Consider the following 25,809-nt stretch of genomic DNA (forward strand, 5'->3'; position numbering starts at 1 on the left):
GCTCACAGCTGAACCTGGTTTCTCCAAAGCGGGTGACCCGCTTGAATACCCCTCCCCTTAGACAAGGTTAGCGGACCAAGCACTCCTCTAACCCCATCTATTTGATCATGTATTGCTGCAGAGCGGCTCCGCACCACAGCAACACACGAGGAGACCCCTGCCGGGAGGCTGGAACAAGCCTCCCGGCCGTGGGGGTTGCTCCAGGATGCCCCGCGCACTCGCTCAGGACATCCTGGATCTTCTGAGGGGCGCACAGTTCCCGATCCCCGCAGCCCCCACTGGCTCTGTGACAGAGCTGGCAGTCGTGTGGGCAGCCGATCCGCCCACCCAGGGCTGCCTGAATGATCGTCTGTGGGGAGAGCGTGCTAAGTCCGCTCTCCCCGCTAACCCGCTCTCGGCGAGTCTCACTGATCGTGAGCCTCGCCTCATGGTCTCCTGCTTGCCTCACCGTTTGGGTTTTCCCAACATTCCTTGCAAATGGTCAAAACCCCTCAAGGCAGGGGTTCTCAATCTTAGGTCCCCATATAGTGCTGGACTACAACTCCCATCATCCCCCTGCCACAATAGCCATTGTGGCTCTGTATGATGAGAACTGCAGTCCCGTGCCATATGGGGGCCAAGGTTTGAGAACCTTTGCCTTGAAGAGCTTTGTGAGGGATTCAAAAGGAATGCTTGCAATATCCAGGCCTCGCAGGTCAGCCGTCCCTCCCTTGCTTTGCCAGTTCTCTGTTCGCAAACCAAAATCCATACCTTTGCAAAGGGAGGGTAACTAGAACTCAACCTCAGCGCGGCATCCTTCCACTGGCTGCTGTTGGTGTCTACCTCATGTTTCTTTCTAGATTGTGAAACTTGTGGGACAGGCAATCATTTATTATTTATTTTTCTGTGCAAACAGCTTTGCAACCTTTTGTTGAAAAGCAGTATAGAAGTAGTAGTAGTAGCAGAAGAAGAAGACAGTGGTAGTGGTGGTGGCGGTGGTGGCGGCCAGATGGCAGTGACCTGTGCTGCCTTCTGCTGCTAGTTGCCCCCATTTCACAAACCTAAAAATACAGTTGTTGTGGGTTTTTGTTGTTGTGCTTGCAAAAGGTTGGGAACTAGTGCTGGTGCAATATGATTACCCCAATTTTACCACTCCATTTTCAGGTGGTGATATTGGAGGGGCATTGCATGGTGGTGGTGGGGAATTAACTGGTGGCAGTAGCATGTCTACTGGTAGTCCCAAGAATGACTGTGGATGGATCCATGTGATCATTGCAATGCTGGTTAGACCATGAAGAGGGATCCCTACCCTATCCGTACATGCTGATGCGGAGTGTGCCATGGGAACCCAAGACTTGGGGTCTTAGCCTGCTCTCCCCGCAGATGATCAAAGAGCAGCCCTGGGGCGGCCGGATTGGCCACCCACATGACTGGCGGCTCTATCACAGAACCAGTAGGGGCTGCAGGGATCGGGGCCCACACAGCCCCCCGGAAGTCCCAGGATGCCCTGCACAAGTGCACAGGGCATCCTGGAGAGACCTCTGAGCCCGGGAGGCTGGTTGAAGCCTCCCGGTCAGGGATCTATTTGTGTATTGCTGTGCGCCACAGCAACACACGGGCAAAAAAATGAGGTTAAGAGAGCACTCGTTCTGTTAACCTTATTTAACGTGGGGGATTAGGCAGGCTAGCCACCTTGGGAGCACCGGGCTTGCTTGTGAGCCTGGTAGTTCCCACGATCACTGGGAAGCAGGCTAAGCTCCCTTAGCCCGCTTCCCAGTGATCATGGGAATATTCTCACTTTGTTTTTCTGCATCCATTTGCCTTGTATACTCCAGAGTTGAATTGTAGGAGTTGGAGAAAAGAGCTGGTCTTGTGGGAAGAAGCATGACTCATCACCTTAGCTAAGCAGGGTCCACCCTGGTTGCATATGAATGGGAGACTACATGTGTGAGCACTGTAAGATATTCCCCTTAGGGGATGGAGCCACTCTGGGAAGAGCAGAAGGTTCCAAGTTCCCTCCCTGGCATCTCCAAGATAGGGCTGAGAGAGATTCCTGCCTGCAACCTTGGAGAAGCAAAGTCTGTGTAGACAATACTGAGCAAGATGGACCTCAGTATATGGCAGCTTCCTATGTTCCTATGAATTCTAGTATTCAAAACAGAGTCTGATTCTGAGCCAGCATTAGCATCTGGATAAGTAAACTCCACTGTCTTTTTCTGTATATTGGAACGCTGAGGTGAGATGAGCAGACCTTGGACCAACTGTCTCCTCAAAATGCCTTTCTGATGTAGCAACAAAGCCTGCCCTTCGTATTTGTGGAAACTGCAGTTTAAAAGGTTACTGGTGTTGTCACTATAGTGCTCTTAATGGATGCAACGCTGGAAGGAATGTACTCCATTCAACCAAAGTACAGCCTTTTAATTCCCTTTGGTGTCAAGAATTCACTTATCACCATCTCACAACGTCCTACATCCCATATCAAATCTGCCAGCCACTTAAAGTCAAAGTTGCATGTAATTTAGTTACTAAGGGAATCACTCCAAGTTCCTCCCCTAGCTTCAGACAGTTTCTTTTCAAACTATGCAGACGTGTGTTACATTAAGCACATCATTAACCCTTGCATGCATGCCTATGTTTTTCGAAATAGCAGCCACAGCTAGGCTGATATGGACTGGGACTGCAGCATGGGGGAGAGAATTCTCTTTTCCCCTGCCATGGTCCAAATTCATATCATCCCCTCTGTGCCTGCTCTTTGCCCCAGAAGGGAATCTGCACATTTCAATGGAGCCTTCCTTTTAGGGCCTCTTTGCCCCTGGACTTCTGGGGTTGTTGTTGTTGCTTTAGTTTCTGCACTTCCCAGAACCTCTTTCCAGTCCATAGCCTGACCCATGCTAGATTATTTTTCCAGCCAGACTGTCAACTTCCCCTTTCCTCTCATGAATTGAACTGCAAACTGTTTTGTTCCCTAAGCAACTGAACATTCCATGCTCATGCATACCAGCTCAACCAATCAGTGTTGGAGGCTTCACCACCTCAGGTGCAATGCAATACAGATACTTGGTGCATCTGAGATGCAACACCATAGAAATGCAGGGGGATCAGGGGTCTGGCACAAAAAGAAAAGAAAAGCTCAACCAGAATGTAACACACCTCCCCAGCTGATGTGTATATAATACTCTGATAAGTGCAATGTTTCTTTTGCCCAACAGCAGAGAATTCAGGGTGGGTTCACACCCTGCTTCCCCGGCTTTCCCAGCGGTTGCAGGAGCGTTGTAACACTCAGCTCACCGCGTGGTTGGAGGCGACAGACACCTGCCTCTCCACGCGGTTAGAGCCACCGCGCGGTAAGTTTTAAAGCGGGCTACACGCGACAAAAATGTTTGTATGGGTCTCCACGTCCATGTATGATTTATCAGTGTATAACATTCACTTGGAAAGCAAAAAGAAACCATTCCTGAGTTTTAGGGAAATAATTCTGACCACATGAAGCTAAATCAATGTATTGGATTTATTTTTAATATATTCATACCCTGCCCTTTTTCATAGTCTCAGCCCAACATGCTCCCCAGTCTACATTCCTTATGAAATTTGTGCCACTGCTTCAAGCACCATTTTTATCTGGGCAGAGCTGGTCTACTACCATGGGAGTCAGCAGATATACCAGCCCTGCACCCCAGATTTGGTGCATTGGTCTGACTGGATTAGTCTCCCTGGTAGACCAGTCTTCTGAGGTGAGCTGACACACTAAGTCCAGGGTGGAGGGCTGGTCTACCCACCGACCCCAATTGGAAGACCAGTTCTCCCTAGGAAAAATGGCCTGAAAATGGCACATGAACCACTCCGATTGATTTGAGTTGAATCGGGGGTGATTTAATTAAAATCGAATCAGGCCCTCCATTTCAGGTGACTCGAGTTTGAATCACTCAAATCACCCCAATTCAAGTTTGAACTGGTTTGACCCAATCAATTTGCACATCTCTGCTCAGGATGTCAGCCAGTATATATTTTCCCAGTGGTACACATTTTCCCTAGGAAAAAAAAGGATGTTCATTGTGCTCAAGAGAAGAAAAAATACATCTGTATTATCACCCTCATGCACTGATCCCTTGTGGATGTCAATATTTCATTGTGCTCACAAAGTTGACCTGTCCACGGAGCTCCCTTTAAGGGACGTGTTTGTGCAAAAGAACAGCAAAAAAGATCAAAAGCGATGGGTCAGCTTGATGGGCGCACTGAGCATTCCATGTCCACAAGATGCATCAGGATGTTAGTAGATTGTCCCTTTTCCCCCCCTGCTAAGGCTCTTGTGAGGTGCCTACAGGGCAGATTTTGACTGCCAAGGTTCTTGACTTGCTTCAAGAAGGACTTAGACGCTGCAGCAGCACAAGGACTGAAAGCTCAGAAATTCCAACATCCAGAACATGGAAGAGCAGATATCTTCTGAAGCCTCTTCAGATATTATGTCTGAATGAATGTGGAGAGAAGGGGAGTGGGAGGACGCTGGCTAGCCACATGCCCTGTGTCTATGCACACACACGCTGGATGTCTTGGCATGCAGTGTTTGTCCCTTGGGTGGCCAAGGACAAGCACTGATATGGGGAGAAATTCTCCCTGCTTTTAGCCCTTGTCTATGCCAGGGTGTGGCATTGTTGCAGGGGCCACAGCTAGCCAGTGTGTTCTTGGTCCCCCTCATAAGAACATAAGGACAGCCCTGCTGGATCAGGCCCAAGGCTCATCTAGTCCAGCATCCTGTTTCTCACAGCTGCCCACCAGATGCCGCTGGAAGCCTACAGTCAGGAGTTGAGGGCATGCCCTCTCTCCTGCTGTTACTCCCCTGCAACTGGTACTCAGAGGCATCCTGCCTCTGAGGCTGGAGGTAGCCCATAGCCCTCAGACTAGTAGCTGTTGATAGACCTCTCCTCCATGAAGTTATCCAAACCCCTCTTAAAGCCATCCAGGTTGTTGGCTGTCCCACCAAGAATATGGGGAGACAACTTGAAGCTTGATCTTCATGCCTTAATATTTATCTAGGGAAAGCTGGAGGTTGGATTGGCAAAGCAGACCCAGCAGGTCCTGAGATCTGCGCATGGGGATTAGGTGCCCCTATTTTCCCTATTACATGGTCTGACTCTCCAGTTAGGTGGTTTTAGGTGCCCTGTAAGACCTTGGGATAATGAGCTTTCTCCTGCATCAGGTTTGCCAAATTCAGTCTGTAGTTTTGATGTATGAGGATGGAAAACATTAAGGAAATTATACACAGAAGCACAGCGTTTGGCATGGGCTGTTTCTTTCCCCACAATTGATTTGCTGCGGTGTCTTGTAATTTATTCATGCAAGAAAACAATGATGGATGGTGTAAATTATTCTTCTTTTTCCCTTTTGACTTAAATAATAATTGCCAATATCTCGGAACTATATGGAAATATAGGGGAAGACAGTCTTTGCAAAGTGCTGTATGTTGCAGTGTTTGGCGGTGGTATCTTTTTTTTCTTTTTTCTTTTCTTTTTTCTTTTTCTTTGGCCTTCAAAAGATAACTTTTTATATATATACGCAAAAAAAATGTGTTTCTTGCTAAGGTATTTTCCTCACTATGAATGACATTGTTCTAGTTTTGTTGGGTGTGTGTGCATATGTATTTTCCTAGAATGCCTTAAATCTGTATATATGACGATGGGGAGATCTCATCTAGCAATATACGGAAATAAAAAGCATTCCACTGTAGACACTGGTTTCTTTGATCAGATGTTCTTGAAATTTTTAGCTCCTTGCAAAGTATGCAGAATCAGTAGATTTAATCACTTTTCCTTTAGGCTGTCTCTTCTGCAAAGGTAAGAACTGGAAACTGATAATGGGGAGATAAAAAGAATCAAAAGCCACAAGAGTTTCTTAAACTCAGTCTGAAACAAAGTGAATTCAGACTTTGCAAAATGAGCTCAAAGCATCTTTGGAGGTAGCCAAATTGAAGTTAACTTGGCTGTTTTTGATCTTCTGAACAACTTAGATTTTCAGCTTCTTGTCACTTCAACAGAAATCTGACATGCAGAAATTTAGCAGCTGAAACTTTCCTGCACATGGAAAGAAACTGATGGTGTGTGTGTGTGTGTGTGTGTGTGTGTGTGTGTGTGTGTGTGTGAAGCTTCATCTGCTGAATTTCTAAGGCAGAGGTTCTCACTCTCAGCCTTGAGTCCCTGGATATGGTTGAGTCCCTACAATTCCTATCATTTTATTTATTTATTTAGTACATTTATATACCGTCTCATATGAAAATGTCCCTGGGCGGTTCACAATATAAAACCATTAAATCATTAACATAAATTAAAACAATTTAAAATACAATAAAAACTCTAAAACCAAAGCTTTAAAACTATAAACTAGAAGCCTGATTGAACGTGGTACTTTGGTTAGTAGTGGCCTTTGGTCATTGTGGCTAGAGATGATGGGAATTAGAGCCTAGCAACATCTGGAGGATTTACACAAAGGGCTTCTACCCCAAATCTCCTTCAGGAGAGAGAGTGTGTGTTCACACACCAGCCAAACATACCCCAAAGTCCCTTCGAGGTTCTTGGACCCACTCCATACACAAATCGAGCTTTGTCTTGAGAATTCTAGCTTAACTCGAGGTATTTCCAGGTTTTTAAAATGCTGGTTTTAAGCTACTTCTGAAAACGCCAGAGCAAATAGGGAGAGGCACTGATGTCGAATCATTAGCATGATGAGAAGGATACTCTCTTTAGAAATGCAGATGTCGCTCTTTGGTACTTTCTCCCCCCTGCATTGGGTAGAAGGAAAACATGGAGGAAAACATGTGAACGTGCATCAAAACAAAACCCGAGAGCAGAGGGGAGGGGCTGCTTCCCTCAATGCCACGAGTGTGATTCGAAGTGGCTTTGCTCAACATTTAACCCGCAGCAAGAAGCCATGTGTGAATAACATCTGGGGACCTATTCTAAGGAAGTCAGTGGTGTTTTCCATTCATCACTGTCCTTGCCATAGTGCTTGGTATGTGGGGGGGGGGTTAGTTTGGGATCTTGTACAGTTTCTTCTCTTGATTTCTCTGTTGTGAACCCTCAATATGATTCTTCATTGAGTTGTGACCCACCCTTCCTCAGAGATCATGTTTGGGGGGGAGGGAGTGTAACAACATCACAACACTCCAATAAAGTAGATTGTGATGAGAGACGTTCGCCAAAGCCATTCAGATTGATACTACACATTACAAATCACAGGGGATTGCCACTGAACATGGAAACCCTGTTTTAAGATTTCCTCCTCTCCTTTGTAACTTATCCAGGGTCATAATTAGGGGTGTGTACAGAACCACTCCAAGTGGTTTGGTTAGAGTTTGAACCGGACTTGAACCAAACCACCCGGTCCGTGAAATGGTTAGATAGAACTGGCCAGCATTTTGGTTCATGCCCTAGGCCAGGTCGAACCAGTTCAGGTCCAGTTCAGGATGCTTGCAGAGGGGGATCCAGTAAGGATTCCCTTTTACAAGCATCGGGAGAACTCTAAGAGGTTGGAAAAGGGCGGGCAGGGAGGTGGTGGGAGGTCACCTTATGCGCCACTGCCATGCAGCTACTCGACGGTGGCAAGCCGGTGGCGGCTACCCACCCCCACCACATTAGCCCAGGCCACAGGGGTGAGAGACTCTTGCCAAAGCCAAACAAGCACAGGTTTCGGCCCCTGCGCTTGTACAGATACCCAAACCGGGTCTCTGCCAGCCCGTGCTGATGGGTGGGAGCACCAGTGGGGCCAAGGGGAGCCACCGCCAGCCCCACCTTGGCTGAGGAGTCATGGCACAGCGTGTAAGGTGACCTCCAGGCCATCCTTTTTCAACCACTATGGGTTCCCCCAGTGCTTGTAAAGCATCAGACAGTAGCACCACTCAGATATTATATTGTACAATGTACAGATGCCTGTACACTCGTACATGTTTTTATGTGAATGACTGTACCTGTGTTAAATTTAAAAGAGAACATTTGAACAGGCCCCTCAGATGCATGATTGCTGAATGCTGTACCAGTGTTCAACATAATGTGTATATAAGTGTACCTATGTATAGTTCTGTTCCTGAATACACTATACACTCATTATACATGTGTTGAACACAATGTATGAATAGTATTGTACCTGCATTCATTTTATTTATTTTATTTACTATATTTGTCACATTTATATACCACCCCATATAAAATCTCTGGACAGTTTACAAATTAAAACACAACAATTAATACCTCAAATTGTATAAACCAAATTAAAATGACCTTCAATAAAACTTTAAAGCATTTTAAAAGAGAACCTGGAGACAGGCAGCCTGAAATGCAGGATACAGATAGGAAATGTACTGCTTTACCTCCACTCAACATAACATGTTTTATCTGTTGCTCATATCTGGTGGGTTTTAATGTTTTAACTTTAACTTTCTAATTTGTAGCTTTTTAAAATTTACACTTTTAAAATGTAAAAATTAAATTTCAACTTGTAAATTTAGTTTTAATTGGGTCTTGTTTGTACTTAGTTTCTATTTTATGTTTTTTATATTTTACTAATTTTGTAAGCTGCCTGAACAGTAGTGCACTGGAGGGGCAGGGCATACATATTTTAACAGTATTTATTAATAGCGCAACATTTTAAATCAAAGAGGTGTGAATAATGGTACCTGTGTGCAGATCTTTACCTGCAGACACTGTACAGAGATTGTACAAGTGTTGGACATGACATACGAAGAGGGCTTTTGTCTACAAGCAATTGTGTTCCTCCTCTCCGTTCCTTACTGTTAATATATCCCTGACCTTTCCACTGGCACGCTCGTCACCTGGAATGTGTTTCCTTAATGTGGCACAGTCTGACAGTTCCCCAGTTTAGTCTTGGGCCAAGAGGAATCTCTCATCTGTGCTGCTTCCAGGAGATGCAAACCCTCACATTCACCTTTGAAGGCCTCCCCGCTGAGCAGCCAGAGCCTTTCAGGGATGGCTGTGCTCACTTTGAAGTCCGGCCAATCCGCCGTCTTGTGCTGGCACTTTCTTCTGCAGTAGTCCAAGCCTACGGAGCAAAGGGGCCTCCTTACAAAACCATTTCACGTGGCAAACTGAGCAGTGTGTTTTGAGGGTGAAGGGGAAATTAAAACCTCTTAATTTTTCTGCCTGGAGCAACAGCCCCGTGTGCACCAAAGGCTGCTTTACAATTATGTTAAAAGGAGGGACAGCTCAAAAATTAGCTTTGGGACTTGCCTCCCGTGTGCACTGGGCATGTTTCTGCTGCTACAGCAAAAAGAGGAACGGGAAAATCCTCGTGCTTCAGTGCAGAAGGAGAGCTGCAGGAAGGCAAAGGCAGCATGGCAAATTTCTTCTTCTCTCATCTGGTTTGTTTTAATAAATAGCAGAGTTATCAGTGGCACATCCAGGGTCATTTGGAGGTGGTGATGTTGGATATTAGCATGAATGGCAATGTTTGAAAATTCAAAATATGAAAATATAGCCTTCTCTCCATCTGACCTTTATGTTCTCAGCCTCTGTCTCCGCTATTTGACCCATAATGCAAATTAAGCAAAGAAAACTATGTTGCAGTTAATTCTTAAATGTATTCCATAAACCAAACTAGAGTTGAATCAAAAGGGCCTTCCTTCCTTCGTTCCTTCCTTCCCTCCCCCTCCCTCTGCTAACTGAGCAAAGAGTGGTGATTCTCTTATGTTACCAGGAGGATTCTCTTGTATTTTCAGGTGGTGATTCTCTTATATATAGCAGTGGGAGAGCAACGGTCCCTTTCCAAACCCACCACCACAGTGTTCCTCCAGTGATTGTTGCTGGTGTTTACCTTATATTCCCTTTTAGATCATGAGCCCTTTTGGACAGGGAACCATCTCAGTTATTGCTTACTTATGTTTTTGTGTAAACTGCTTCGAGCACTTTTATTGAAAAGTGGTATATAAATATTTGTAGCAGTAAAAGGTAAAGTGTGCCGTCGAGTCGGTTTCGACTCCTGGCAACCACAGAGCCCTGTGGCTGTCTTGGTAGAATACAGGAGGGGTTTACTATTGCCTCCACCCACACAGTATGAAATGATGCCTTTCAGCATCTTCCTATATCGCTGCTGCCCAATATCGCTGTTTCCCATAGTCCATACCAGTGGGGATTCGAACCGGCAACCTCTGGCTAGCAGTAGTTTTTGCAAATATATTTAGCACTTTGGGCCTAATGTGATTTTTTAAAAAATCAGCACTCCTTTCAAAAAATGTTCTGATTCGTTTGCCCTCACTTGCCTACCATGGATTCTATCCAAATAAAATCAATCCTGGCCAAAGGTCTTTGGAGCCTGCCAACTGCAAGATAAGCATCATTTTTTAACACGCGGATTCTTGAGGTAACAAACCACTCTACTCAGAACAGACTAAAGAGGATCTGGGGTGCCCCCAGGAGGGTATGGAGTCCCTGGACTTCGGCCCCAAAGTCCAGGGGTAAGAACACCTCCGATCCTGCCAAAGTTTCACTGAAAGCAATGAGACTTAATTTAGTCCTGACCAACTTGTTTCTACTGATTTCGGTGGTGTTGAGTCAGGAGAATCCACTTTCTTCAGCTACACAACCCAGTGATATCATCATGTCATTCAATTTGATTGGCTGTCTGGCATTGTGACATCACCCACTCAGTGCATTTACTGAGCCCATGTGGGCTGCCATATGTGACTGGCGGCCTGCAGGCCTTTTCTATATAATCATTACACTAGATGGAGCAACATGGCCCGAGCTCTCTTACGCACGCCATTATGCTTCCGTTGTCCCACCCAGCCGCATGAATGGAAGTGGAGTTTCCCCTCCCTCTCCCCCTGCACTGCTGGTTCTGCCACTCAGGTCTCGGCTTTCAAGTATTGTGCTTTTTCCCTTGCTCCAGTCTGCTGCTGGTGCTAATGTTTAGTGACAGTTACTCAGTGCTAATGATCACCTTTGGGGATTTTTCAGAGTGCTTGCCTCTTGCTGGTCACTGGTGAAATGTAATCAATAAATCTGCCAGCCAAGCTTTTCATGTTGCCTTTCCTCTCGGAATTGAACGAGCACTACTATTACTGATTTGTGACAGAGTCGCCCCTCGTCAACGAAAGCCGCCCCTGTATGGGAATTAGGCCAGTCCAATTGATCACGAAATGGGCTAGTAAATCTTAAATGAACTGAAGGGGAAACAAGGAATATTACTTACTGCAGAGTTTTCCCCTGATATACAAGTCTTACTTCAGATAATATACAGCAGAAACAATAGACTGGGGAGTAATTGTTGGTTGTATTATAACTTGTGCAAAGTACCTTTACCCCATATCCTCACATTACATCTGTTAACAGATGCAAGCTGGGTTCACACAATCACAACGATCCGTGTTAAAAAGTCAACCAGGATTAGTGAGCCCAGCGGAGCTGATGGTGAGAACTCAGAATTTCAGGGCAATACTGGTCAAACTGCTCCAGTTAACCAGCATTTAACCAGGATAGATATACTGAGGTTCTTATTATTTTGTTGATGACGTGAGTGTTTTTTTTTTTATTACTGAATGGTGCTTCCAAAATCTTGTTTTTGTAATCCGCTTTGGGAGCTTTCGTATGGAAAACCGAATATAAATATGTTAATAATGTAAAATATATGGCAAGACTGCAAGCTTTGACTCTCCAGCTGTTGTGGAGCTACAACTCTCATCAACTCCCATAATCCCCAGCCACCATGGCCAATAGCCATGGACGATGGGAGTTGTAGTCCAACAGCTGCTGGAGGGCCGAAGTCTTGCAGCCCTGGGCTTAGGGGGTGGACATAGTGCCCCTTTTTCTAGCTTTCAACCCAAATGTATTCCAGTATAAGGAAGCACCAGTATATGGGCTGGGGATGGACTGGGCAGACCTTCCCCAACTTTTTAACTCAAACATATTCCAGCCAAAGATAGGCCTGGTATTCACCAAATCCATGGCTACTTGCATTCATAGGGAACATAGGGAACATAGGAAGCTGCCATATACTGAGTCAGACCATTGGTCTATCTAGCTCAGTATTGTCTACCCAGACTGGCAGCAGCTTTTCCAAGGTTGCAGGCATGAGACTCTCTCAGCCCTATCTTGGAGATGCCAGGGAGGGAACTTGAAACCTTCTGCTTGGCTCCATCCCCTGAGGGGAATATCTTACAGTGCTCACACATCAAGTCTCCCATTCATATGCAACCAGGGCATACCCTGCTTAGCTAAGGGGACAAGTCATGCTTCCTACCACAAGACCAGCAAAAGAGAACTTTGTCTTGCCTCTACTACCAGATCAACATCTAAGGAACTGCATAGTAAGCTTTTCTGGAGAAGATGCCCGGACTGACCTGGCATCTCCTTGGGCTACCTGGTGACTGGCTTGGGGGACTCACATGCCGACATCTGTACTGCATGCAACACTTTTCAGCAAATAGATGAGCAGGGTTTGGGGGTGGGTTTTTTTGCCTTTGGATTAAATATGTACAAACACTTTTTTTGTCAGTTTATTATAGCAAATCACTGTGCAAGCTGACATTTATTTTTTAATTAATGACCGGCATAGCTATTCTTTCCAGCTTTCCAGCTGCCTGCTGCTGAGTAATGAACAGCATTGAGATGAATGCCAAAGCTTTCCCCAGAAATGACTCTGCTATGTCGGGCAAAATTGTTACTAACTCGCCTAGTTCCTGACAAGGGCTGAATCTCTTGTGGTTTCAGGGAGCGGCTTTACTCCCATAAAAACCTGCTTTGACTTTGAAAGATCTACTGGGACCCTGCAATGTATAGTTCTGACTTGAGGTGCATTTGAAGTTTAAAACTTCAAGGCAGTGGCACCTTTAGGCACGGAGCACAGGGCAGGGGTCCATGGCCTCCTGCCTCCTGGGGGGGGCCCCAAACGCTCTGGGGAGGCCTCCCCAGAGCCCCAATGCCCTGCCACTGCTGCCCAGCCCCCAATGCTATTTCCCGCTCACCGCTACCTGCCTCTATTTCCCCCTCTTCACCGGGGGGGGGGTGCTTAGCAGAGTGGAGCGGAGAAGGTCACACACACCCTGGCGGCAGTGGGTGCAGATGGGCCTCCTCAACCTGCACAGACTGGCCTCCTCGTCCTACATGCGTGCACATTTGGAGTATAGGGTGTTCCATGTGACACTCCATACTCCAACTCCACACACGTGCAACTCGCCACCGGGGGGGGGCTGCTGCTCCACTCTGCTCCTCCTGGCGGTGAAGAGGGGGAAATAGCGGTGGGCAGCAGTGAGGGGGAAGTAGAGGTGGGGTGTGGGGGGCCAGGCAGCAATGGCGGGGCAGCAGATCAGAGACTTAAAACAAAATTTAAGGGAGTGGCCTCACGGAGGGGGGGGCCTCCAAAGCCCTTCAGCCTCAGGTCCAGGTGCCAGAAGTACCTAGGTGTGCCCCTGCACCAAGGTGGTGCAATAGAACTTCAACCAGCCTCGGACCTCACCCAGTTCCCTGCCATTCACTCGCATCTCTGAAGCACTCCTTTCCAACTCCTCTCTTTGCCCAGGGCTCTCTCACACAGCTGAAGTCTGGATGATGTTCAGGAAGGACTGTGGATCCCTGGAAGGCCACATGCTGTGCATGCCAAAGATTCTAGACAGCGTTCTCTGCAAAGCGATTAATGCTCACTGTGAGGATACTATCTCCTCAAGCGGGTGGGACTTGAAAGATTATTGCCAGATGACTCAGCCACCCCTCAGAGTTGAACTGTCGTACGTATACCATGGGCTCTTTAACTATGAAAATAGTTAAAGTTTGGTTTATTTCATAACCAAGAAACTAGAAGTGATTCATACTAGAATATCACATGGTACCAGAAGTGGGTTGTTGATTGCCCGCTGCAATTGCTGTACAGCAGAAACCACCAGGGCACACAGCAAAGAAAGATGGACCGACCAACTCAGATCTCCAGCACCTCTCGCCTTTTCCAGGAATGCAGCAGACAACTGGAAAAGATTCAAACAAGAATTTGACCTCTTTCTGAAGGTGTGGATCTGCTCATAAGGAGGAGAGCAAAGGGTAGCTATCTTTTTGAATATTGCTGGGACTGAGGCCTTAGATTTATTTAACAGTTTCCACCTGAGTGAAGAACAGCAAGCTAGTAAAAAGACCGTGTTATAGAATTTTCAGAAGTATTGCACTCCTAAACAAAATGAGACATGAAACTGTGAGATACCAGTTTTGTATGTAAGTACAGAATTGTGGAGAGACATTTGAATCTTTCTAATACAGATCTTAGCCACACATGTAACTGTGGAGAGCTTGCAGATTCACTAGTTCGAGATCAAACTGTCGTTAGTATTCAGGATCCAAGCCTGAGAAAAAGATTGCTTGAGGACTCTGATTTAAACATGGAAAAAGCAGTCAGCTTTTGCCAGGCTGCAAAGCTATCACAGGCCAGACTGCAAGTTTTGGAGGGAAACCAAGACAATGCAACAGTAGACTTCCTCAGACAGCCTCACAGCAAAATGAACACACAACAACACAACAGAATGGAAGCTTCTGGTTTAAACTGTAATAGAACTTGTCAGAGTGAATCTGCAACAAAATATGTAAATGACTGTTCACTCTGTGGAGGCAAACACCAATCCAGGCAATGCCCTGCCTTTTGAAAGTCTTGTCATATTTGCAAAAAGCAGAATCGCTTTGCAAAACTCTGTGCCTAGGGAGGGAAACAAAGTATCAGTGTTCTGCAAGGTGGAGAAAGCATCAAGGTGGAGAAAGCATCAGTGCTCCCTTGCACAGAAAAGACTTTAACATTAGCACAGTGGAGAACTTTTATGTGGAAAGTTTGCAAGATACAACAGCGTGTAGTGATTGGACAGTTTCTCTAAATATTAATGTGACTTTTCTTACATACAAGCTGGATACAGGCATTCAAATGAATGTGAAATCTGAAGTTTCTGTGAGAGGCCAAGAGAGAGAGAACCAAGTCACATGGAATACAAATAGATTCAGCTCAAGACTTACAGTGGGGAGCTTCTTCCCACTCTGGGAATCTATGAACAAGATGTCATGGTTAAGGGTAACATAGGTGTTTTCCAGATTATGAGCTGTAACATTTTCATAACATGTTCACTAAGTGCTCCTCCATTTTGCCCGTGTTACGACATCAGTGTCGTTGCGTTGTCAGCAGGGTACAGTTTATATTTCCCATGCCGTTTTGGATTTAATTGTTTTGTTACAGCCCTATAATGTGGTAACAGTTGCGGGAAAGTAGCTGTATTTTTCCATTGTAGGGAGGCTTGTCACGTTATTTATGCTTGCAATGTGTTGCAGTGTGAAAAGTTATTTTCATTATTATTATTTTTGTTTACACAGTCAGACAGGTGCTATTGACTGGTTTGTTTTATCCAGACATCGAGTCCTTCCCAAGGACCTGGGATGCCAGAATTTTATTGTCAATTGTTATAGATATCGTCGCAGAATATAGGCTGTTCCCAGTAAAGCTGCTTTTTGTAATTGGCTGATTGTGATTTCTGTGGCCCCTATGGTGTTGAGGTGCTCTTCAAGGTCTTTTGGAACTGCACCCAGGGCGCCAATTACTTCTGGGATTATTTTGTTCTTCTTCTGCCACAACCTTTCAATTTCAATTTGTAGATCTTTGTATTTGGTGATTTTTTCTATTTCTTTTTCTTCTGTTCTTCTGTGAGAAAGGGCTCGATATCTTGATCTGGGGACCTACATTAGAAGAACATTACCTGAGATTACAGAAGGCTCTGGAGAGGGCTCGTGAAGCTGTTTGTTTATTCAGTTTATATACCGCCCTTCCTAAAGTGGCTCAGGGTACATTAAAATTAGCTCAGGCGACATTAAGATTTTAAAAAACCATGATGAAACTTTTTTAAAAATGCATTTAAAACAGATTTAAATTAAAATTAGATATCATTAAAAGCCATTTCTTTTAAAAATGTCTGTAAGGCTCCCCTGAAGGCCTCCAAGGAAGATCACCCTCTTATATCCATGGGAATATAAACTATTTGAATCTCAACAAGCAAAAATGAAAATGTAGAGTTAAAGGAATAACCATTTATGGGCATGGTGAACTTTCTGGGAAAAATTGTTCCTTATTTATTTGTTTGTTTATTTTTCCAAAATTTTATACTGCCTCAAACCTCCATCTCTGGGCAGTTTACAATAACAAGTTGTTTTAAAAAATTAAATTAAATTTTTAAAAATTAAATTAAATTATAATTCTTTAGGGACTTTTAAAAAGTTGTCAGAGATTGGGAGGTTTACCATTAATCTCGGGAATCTATTGCATAAAAATGCTCAGGGGACTTGGGTTCCCAATCAGAACACTGAATCTGAGAAGCTGAAACATGCACACATTGAAAAAGAGGCTTTGGCAATAGTATTCGCGTGTAAGAAATTTTGTGTGTTTATATATGGAAGATCAACCATGGCAGAAACTGACCACAAACCATTGGTATAGATGGAGGTGTTCAGCTCAGATTACAAGACTATTCTTTCAATTACAGTTATATGATCTGCAATTAGAGTACAGTCCTGGCAAAAACTTAGTGATTGCAGACACTTTGTCCAGAGCTTTCAGTGGGACAGAGTCTGAAGCAGACACTGAATCTGATGTAGTATATGTTAATCTTCTTAAGATAACATTCCCAATCTCTGACCAGATGAGGTTAACTATTGCACAGACGAAATCTCAGGACAATATTTTGCAACAGGTCATCCGAGCTATTAATTCTGGCAGGTCCAAAATGCATCTACCAAATCTTTATAGCCACTTTGTGGAGGACCTTTATGTGTTAAACGGGATTCTGTTCAAAGGTACTAAATTTGTAGTTCCTTTCACTCTAAAGATGCTGAAACAGGTATATGAAGGACACATGGGCATGGGAAAATGCAAACGATGTGCCAGAAGTATTGATCCAACATGAACTCTGACATAGAAAAGTTTATACAAAATTGTGGAGCATGTCAAAAATACAGAGGCTATCAACAAAAGCAGCCCATGATTGTGATCCCACCAATCAATGAACCATGGTCTCTGGTAGGCATTGATCAGTTATTTCATGCAAGACAAAACTATCTGTTGGTTCTGGATTATTATTCTCATTTTCCTGAAATTGCTCTGCTATTCAACATGACTGCCTACCATGTCATTTCCTTTCTAAAGTCCTTCTTTGCAAGGCATGGCATTCCTGCTGTTGTCATGCCAGATAATGCACCTTCCATTTGCCAGTTGTAACTTTACATTTGAGTATTTGTGACTTTACATTTGAGTATTTGAGACTTTACATTTGAGAATTTGCAAAGCTGTCTGATTTCAAGCATATTACTTCCAGTCCCAGATATCCGCCATCTAATGGGCTCATGGAGAATGGTGTCAAGATCATTAACAAAGCTGCTTAAGAAACCAGGGGATTCAAACACAGATCATCATCTGGCTTTATAGAATTACAGGGCTATAGCTTTGGAAATGGGATTATCTGTTGCTGAACTATTGCTTGGAAGAAAACTAAGAAGAAGATTGCCCGCCTTCCTGGACATGGATTATATCTTCAAAGATGTTGTAAATGCATGGCAAACTCAAGAAAAAGTCAAACATAAATTCTGTTATGATAAAGGCTCATGTGATCTTCCATTGTTGCACCCACGAGACAGTGAACCTTTTCTCACAAGCAGTGAGAAAGGGCTACTGGATTTGTGAAGAGAAAGCCCAAAAGACCTTACTTCCCTGCAGACAAGCTTTCCACTATCCCTGGGCGGGTGGATTGCCCGCCCACACAAGCACCGGCTGCTGCGGGCAGCTCCAAGGGTCAGGGTGCCGGGACATGCCGCCCTGTGCTGCCCTGCCTCTTGGAGCTCCAATAATGCACCGCACGAGTGCACAGTGCATTATGGGGATCCATCTCCCCTCCCCTTGTCTGCCAGTGCAGCTGACATATGACCAAAAAACCAAGGTTAAGGGAACGCATTTTGGAGGGTGGCTCCATAGGAAGGAGGAGAGCTGGTCTTGTGGTAGCAAGCATGACTTGTCCCCATAGCTAAGCAGGGTCTGCCCTGGTTGCATATGAATGGGAGACTTGATGTGTGAGCACTGTAAGATATTCCCCTCAGGGGATGAAGCCACTCTGGGAAGAGCAGAAGGTTTCAAGTTCCCTCCCTGACTTCTCCAAGATAGGGCTGAGAGAGATTCCTGTCTGCAACCTTGGAGAAGCCACTGCCAATCTGTGTAGACAATACTGAGCTAAATAGACCAATGGTCTGCCTCAGTATACAGCAGCTTCCTATGTTCCTAAGGTTTCAGGCAGAAGCCCTACCCAGATATGCCAGGGATTGAACCTGGGACCATCTGCATGCAAAGTTGACATACAGGTGAAACTCGGAAAATTAGAATATCGTGCAAAAGTCCATTAATTTCAGTAATGCAAATTAAAAGGTGAAACTGATATATGAGACAGACGCATTACATGCAAAGCGAGATAAGTCAAGCCTTAATTTGTTATAATTGTGGTGATCATGGCATACAGCTCATGAAAACCCCAAATCCACAATCTCAGAAAATTAGAATATTACTGTCACTAGCCGCATCAAGACCTGCCTAGCTTCAGCAAGGTGACTGTATCGTGCTCTGGGATCCAGACATTGCCAATATAACTCTGGTATTTGGTCAGGAACACGAGTTATAGGTAAACACAGTGTGACTTTCAACTGCCCATTATCATCCAGAGCACCGTCTCTGATAAACGGACGTTCATTAATTATTTTGTCTCCTAAATGACTTTACGCATCCCCACTTAGCATCTGTAGTACTTGCTGTGCTAACAAGTTTCCCGTACCTAGCATCCGGTGCTAGAGGAGAACAAACATCCCATGGATTTCTCCATCATGAAAGCCTTTATAGCATTTTCCCCCTTCCCCTGCTCCTTACCTGGCAGAGCTGTCCTTTCTGCAAATTTATGGTGCATTTCGTGGCCTCTAGGTAGAAATGTCCTTGTGTTTCTCCTGGGAATAATTGGTATGAAGGTAAACATTAGCTGCTCTGCTTGGGGTGTTTCTGAGCAACACAGAATAAATGTAGAAGGCCCAGAGTGCAGGCATGTGATTGGCAGGTCTATTACAGCTGCCCTGTGCTCCATCTTGTATTTCTTTTTATTAGTAATTATGATATGGGGACTCAGGCTTCGGAACATTGGCCATGAGGCTTACCGACATTAATGAGATGGTTGTCAATAATAATCGCCAGAACTCTGGATTTAATATAGAACCAGGTTCACTAGGGCTTAGCCCCAGGACCTGAGTTCAGTGCCAGGATGTATCTTACTTATTTATTTATTTATTCATTCATTCATTTATTCATTCATTTATTTGGCGCAGTCATGTTTGTTTGTTTGTTTGTTTGTTTAGTGCATTTATATACCGCCCTATATAAAATCTCAGGGCAGTTTACAATTTAAACCATATTCCTTGGACAACATGGGGAAATAATGTGACGAAGTGCATTTGAGCATGTTAAGAGGGCTGGCCTACCATTAAGCACTGCCAGGTATTCCCCTTCGGGGATGGAGCCCCTTTGGGAAGAGCATCTGCATGCTTGCATGCAAAAGGTTCCAGGTTTCATCCCTGGCATCTCCAAGATAGGGCTGAGAGAGATTCCTTTCTGCAACCCTGGAGAAGCCGCTGCCAGTCTGTATAGACAATACTGAGCTAGCGAGACCAAGGGTCTGACTTAGTGAAGCTATTCCCACAATCAGCAAAAATTGGGCTATGGAAGGCTAACCCAATTTCTCCTGATCATGAGAAGCAACCGGAACCCACTGCTTAACCTGGGTTTGGGGTGTTAAAGGATCATGTGTCACTGTGGCGTGACTCTGCACCACGACAACTCATGAGTAGCCTTCCGGTGTCAGGAGGCTCCCCAAAAGGCACCACATACTCACACGGTGCCTTATGGGACTTCCAGGCGCCCCTGAACCCCACCGCCCCAACCACCTCTGTGATGGAGCCGGTCATCATCTGGGCGGCCAATCCGGCCACCCAGGGAGGGCTCCCTGATCATCTTGGGGGAGATGAGAAGAAGCCCGAGAAGAAGCTTGGTGTGTCATAACTTGGGATAGTTTCCATGGCAGACATTTCCATTTCATTTTGTGGCATCTTTCTTTTTTATTTTACATATATAACTTGCTCTTCCTCTAAGGAACCCAGAGTGGTGTCGATGGTTATGTTTATCCTCACAACAACCCTGTGAGTTAGGTCAGGCTGAGAGCTACGTGACTGGCCTAGAATCATCCAGTGAGTTTCATGGCTGAACGGAGATTTGAACTCAGATCTCCCTGTTCCTAGTCCAACACTCTAACCACTACACCACACTGGCTCTTTTGAACTGGGGGGGGGTAATCTTGAGGCCATATTCAAGGGATTTCAATCATATACTTTCTTTACACTGTCGTCAGAGTACATCCATGCCTCCTGTTTCAAACAGTTGTGTTATTCAGTAAAGTACTTCATTATTGTACTATTCTTGAGGTCACTTTAGTAAATATTAAACTATGGCTGATGTGCTTTACTTTACCCTCCATGCCATGAAGATGCCCTTGACATGAGAAAGGAAGCATGGGCGATACTGACTTAGAAAAGGGCACTATGGCCAACTGTTTCTGCCCAGGAGGACTGAAGTGACAGCTATGCTCTATTTCACTCTATATCTCAAAGCAACCAAAGGAGACAGAAGTAAGCAACTGCTAGATTTATCATTGAGCGACTGTGGGCCAAGTGCAGATACTACTGTTATAGGGTCACATGTACGACTAACCTGCGAGTGCCAACATCTGAAGTTAAAATTGGGCATATATTTTTTCCCCCAACTTTGTGCAATACAAAGATTTCCAACTGTTGCATTTGATCACTTTGAATGCAGCCGTGTTGCAGTACTGTGGCACCCACACCAAGCTGCCTCACCAGGCCTTGCATGGGTATATTATAGTACCCATGAGTCAGGGCACATATACTGTATCAGAAATACCCCTGTGTCTCATAAAGGGACAAGTTGATACTCTTTTCTCTAACTTGTTTGCTTGTTAATGGGTGTTGATTGTCTGCCAGTGTTTCTAGAATGAGCGGAAGAAACTTCTTCAGCTGTGTATGGCTACAAGATGTGTCTTGAATGGGTGTAGGTGGTTGGTTGCTGCTAGGTAGGACAGGCCACCATTCTCAGGTGAGGATTACTGGCCAGAAACAGTTGGGAGTTGCAGTGTAGAAGAAGCAGGCATTCTAGCAGCGGATTAGAGGACAGAGCTTTGGGGAAGCTGCAAGCATATTATGAGGCTGTTCTCACATGCAGCCTAACCCGAGCTAGGGATGCCCAGCTCGGATTAGGCTGCGCATGAGAACTGCCAGGATTGGCCCTGATCCTGGTGGGCTAGTGATCCTGGTGGGCCAATCTTCCCCTTCTTTTCCACCTTTCTTCTCTATCATAGGAACATAGGAAGCTGCCATATACCAAGTCATACCATGGCTCAGTCTAGTTCAGTATTATCAAGGTTTCAGGCGGGCATCTCTCTCAACCCTATCTTGGAGATGTCAGGGAGGGAAATTGGAACCTTCTGCTCTTCCCAGAGCGGCTCCATCCCCTGAGGGGAATATCTTGCAGTGCTCACACATCAAGTCTCCCATTCAGATGCAACCAGGGTGGACCCTGCTTAGCTAAGGGGACAAGTCATGCTTGCTACCACAAGGCCAGCAATCCTCTGTCTGAAGAGTGGGAAGGGGGAGGGGAGGGGTTCACTGGGGTGTTATGGCAGCTAGTCAGTAGGAAAATGTTTACATTGTTTTCCTATCACGGCAGTGGTTCTCAAAGGTGGTTCTCCAGCTGCTGATGGACTACATCTCCCAACACCCACAGCCACAGTAGTTGGAGGCAGCTGTGGATGGTGGGATCTGTAGTCTAGACCAGGGAGACCTGAGTTCAAATCCCCATTCAGCCATGAAACTAGCTGGGTGACTCTGGGCCAGTCACTTCTCTCTCAGCCTAACTTACTTCACAGGGTTGTTGTGAAAGAGAAACTCAAGCATGTAGTACACCGCTCTGGGCTCCTTGGAGGAAGAGCGGGATAGAAATGTAATTATTATTATTATTAATAATAATAATAATAATAATAATAATAATAATACACGGATTATTCCTAGTAGTGTGTATGGGATGCTTGCTGTGGCTTTGGGTGTTTTGCTCCAGGGGCACCGGGGAAGGTGATGGGTTGATATAAACGCTCTAAAAGAAAAACTCCTAATAAAATGTTAGTAAGAGCAAAATTACAAACCTAGAGCCCAAACACTACAAATAGCTGCAGCACAGCAACCTGAGGTAAATTACTAGTCAGCAATGCCCTTAGACCAAGGTTGCCCAAGCTTCGATCCCCAGATGCTGTTGGAGTACAACTCCCATTGTCCTTTGGCCATTGTGGCTGGGAATGATGGGAGTTGTAGTCCAACAACATCTGGGGACCCAAGGCTGGGAAACCCCGCCCCAGACTCACTTTATGATGGCTGTCCTGCCTCCAGCAACAAATGAGTAAGCCCCATGGCAATCCCTGGGATTTGGGCATGTGTTAACTACGTGCTGCACTGGATTTTCGGCATGCGCTTGCAAGCGCAGAAATTCAGGGCAGCAGGAAGCTGCTTTCCATACTTAACTCAACCTCCCTGTGTTGGGAGATATCGAACCCAGGAGCATTTTCACAGCATGAGCATTTTTGTCCCCGCAATCTGGAGGGCTGATGGAGCAAATTAAGAATGCCGAGGAAACTCCTTGCTTTTTGTGAGCTCTGTCAGGAATGCGTATCATTACCTGAGAAAGCAGCACTAACACTTAGCATTCAGTGATGGAGGGAACTTTGTTACAAATGGTTATCATTTTGTCACTTAAAAAAAAAAAAAGAGTGGGAACTTAGTCGTCTTCTAAGAGCCTGCTGGGTCCATTTAAGACCCGCATCTGAACATCATCTGCCCAACAATATACTGCGGCGTATTAATCTTTTTTTACTGCTTTGCTGCTTGATTTGTGGCTCTCATTTCTCTAGCCCGAAGGCTATGGTTTTCTAAAGTGACGGTTACACTCAGATCCTTACAGGGTGCAAAATTACATACATAATACATTTATGGATCCCTTTTACTTACTCCATAATGGATTCCGTATTATGGAGTTCTCCCCCCTCCTTGCCAACCCTGAAGAATTTTGCAAGAAAAGGAGCATTAGGATTTTAGAGGTTGTGACTCCAGGCGGGATGTAGCTAAGCTCTCATTCCCATTCACTGCCAAAAAAAAATAAAAATCAGCATAGATGGAACATCAGGGGAACTTTATTAGGTATTTTACACTGCTGACATCCCTGGAGCTTTGCTTCTTTTCTGGTATTAATAAGACACCTGAGGATTCCTTGCAGGTTTAAAAGCATGCCCTGGACATGAAAAGGTAGGCAACAAACTTAACGTGGTAGTTTTGTTGTTATTTTAAATGTATTTTGCAATCGTGAGCTTGTTGGTCCCTCAAAGCAACTCTGCAGTTCCGGGGTGGATTAATCTTTTTGCCCCCCATTGGTAGCCAAAGATTTGCCGCCCCAAGGACAAGAGTAAGGGGGCTTGTGTGGTGGGGGTGGGACTTAATTCTTTTTTTAATCTTTAAAAATGCTGCTGTGTCGTGGCGGAGGCTCCGCCCAGCTCTTAAACCTTCACAGGAGATGAGGTAAGGCACTGGAGGACGGCGGCGAAAGAGCTCCACACTCAAGCCCAGCTTACTCGCAAATGACACAGAGTGGGCGGTTTCGGGCCTCTGCGTGAGCGTGCGCAGAGCCCAACCTAACCTCCTGTGATGGTTTAGGAGGCAGGCAGAGCTTCTGCCACTACACAGTGGCATTTTTAAAGGTTGAAAAAAAGAGAATTCGACTTCCCTCCAAGATACTGCCCCACAAGATTTGCCGCCATAGGCGGCTGCCTATACCGTCTATGGGGTAATCTGCCATTGTGCAGTTCAGGTCATGGTTAATTCCATTTAACAGATGGAGGACTGTGCCAGAAAGAGACTTTCAAAGTCACCCAGAGAGTCCCTAGCCTCAGTAGGGTGTTGAAGCTTGGTCTGCTAGCTCCAGCATTCTCATCCACTGCATCAGATGGACCCTAAGAATGGCATGGGATCAGATCAGGCAATCGTGCCAGGAGTAACTCTTCCCCAGTTGCCCCATTCTGTGTTGTGGGGAGTGAGAGCAAGCCTTTCTGTTCCCCCCCTGCTCACCTGGGTGGCTATTCCAACCGCAGCCCCACCAGATGTCTATAGGCCTGTTCAGACATTGAGACTATTCTCACGACCGTGTGGAACCGGGTTAAGGGAGCCCAGCCCGGTTCTGCGCGGTCATGTGCTACAACCGGAGCTGCGTGGCTCCCGGCTACAAACCTTCAAAAATACCCCTCCCCTGAAACCCCTCCGTTAACCTGTTTTTTCCAATCATGAGACGCCACGGCGTGGCTCCATGCTGCGGCAACTCATGAGGAGACCCCCAACCGGGAGGCTCCAACAAGCCTCCCAGGGTCGGAGGTCTCCCAGAATGCCCCATGCACTCACGTGGGGCATCCTGGGACTTCCAGGGGCCAGGCAGGCCCCGATCCCTGATGGCCTTCACTTTGAAGACTACTTCACTTTGAGCCAAACCCTTCAATGCCTTGAAGCAAAGCTTTGGCTCCTCTCTTACCTATACCTCATCCCCTTTTCACCCCACAAACCACTTACCAGTGTAAAAAGAAAAAGCTCTAGTATTTCTCTCCATTTCCTGCCGTGAGAACACAAGCGGCAGCCTGACCTTAAAAAGAACACTTTTTAACTTTTTCTCATGGAGACCCAGAAAATTGCACTGGTGTTCCTGGGATTTGTAGTCTTTTCTGAGGCTGCAGGAATGGACACACTCTCAGTTCACGTAGAGTGACAGTGAGACCCTAATGTGCCTCACATAAACTGAGTATGCATACTCAGATATGCCCCCAGGATCCTCCACAACAATGTAGCAGATGTTGAGGGGTTCCTCAGAAGATGAGTTGATGTGTAAAGGATTTCTAGTGGGTAGAAAGTTTTAGAAACACTGCTTTAGGATTGATCACTACTGAAATTTTAACTTCAGTTGCTGTAAAAAAGTTGAATTTAACTTTTTTTACTTACATATATAGTCTCTGCCTAAAGCCTGTCAACTGGATAATATGAAACATAAAAAATGTGAATAATTTTAAAATAAGTGGCCAGTCATCATTAATTCATTTTGTGCTCATTATATTGCCATTAATCATGATTTATGCATTGAGTACTAATATGGAGTTCCACTGCAACTCTGGTTTGCCTCTAATTTTATTTCAAGAAAAATAATTGGATTGCTTAAAACGTCACCTCTTCTTCATTGTTCCTCAGTCTTTCAGAAGCGATGGCCAGGGGGAAATGAATCATTTTGGTGACTGGCAAATGGGAAGCAGAGCCCTCTGTTCCCTAGTTCTTCAACTAAATCGAGGACAGGACAAAACAGAAGCCTGAGACAGGCTACATTAACTAAGGTTCTGATGGTCCAATTCATGTCAAGCCAGTGCTTACATTGCAGAGCCTTCATAACACTAGTCAAGAACCATGCAGACATCATGCATTGATTTCAACAGGGGAGTCCTATACTAGAAAGCAAAGAGATCCTGCCATCATTGCATACAGCACCTAGAATTTCTTTTTTCCTTACCAAAGAGACAAAGAAAATTGCTCCATGGGCTGTGGCAGCTGGGTCTCTCACATGAGAGCCTGTAGTATGGATTGGAAGAAAACTCTCCAAATATGGTTATCT

General features: G+C 45.2%; 1 protein-coding gene across 5 annotated transcripts in view; it reads left to right on the forward strand.

Moving 5' to 3' along the window:
* The window catches only part of ADARB2 (adenosine deaminase RNA specific B2 (inactive)), a 565,015-nt gene that overhangs the window by 204,989 nt on the left and 334,217 nt on the right, over positions 1-25,809 (forward strand). For 3 of the 5 annotated variants that reach the window (XM_053266066.1, XM_053266064.1, XM_053266065.1), the window contains one exon: positions 3,189-3,323. The exons of the other annotated variants lie outside the window; for them this stretch is intronic. In XM_053266066.1, the coding sequence (XP_053122041.1) occupies positions 3,189-3,323 (135 nt within the window). The remainder of the gene's footprint in view (positions 1-3,188; positions 3,324-25,809) is intronic. 5 annotated transcript variants of the gene reach the window in all.

The sequence above is a fragment of the Hemicordylus capensis genome, chromosome 6, assembly GCF_027244095.1.
Source record: "Hemicordylus capensis ecotype Gifberg chromosome 6, rHemCap1.1.pri, whole genome shotgun sequence".
NCBI classification, from domain to species: domain Eukaryota; kingdom Metazoa; phylum Chordata; class Lepidosauria; order Squamata; family Cordylidae; genus Hemicordylus; species Hemicordylus capensis.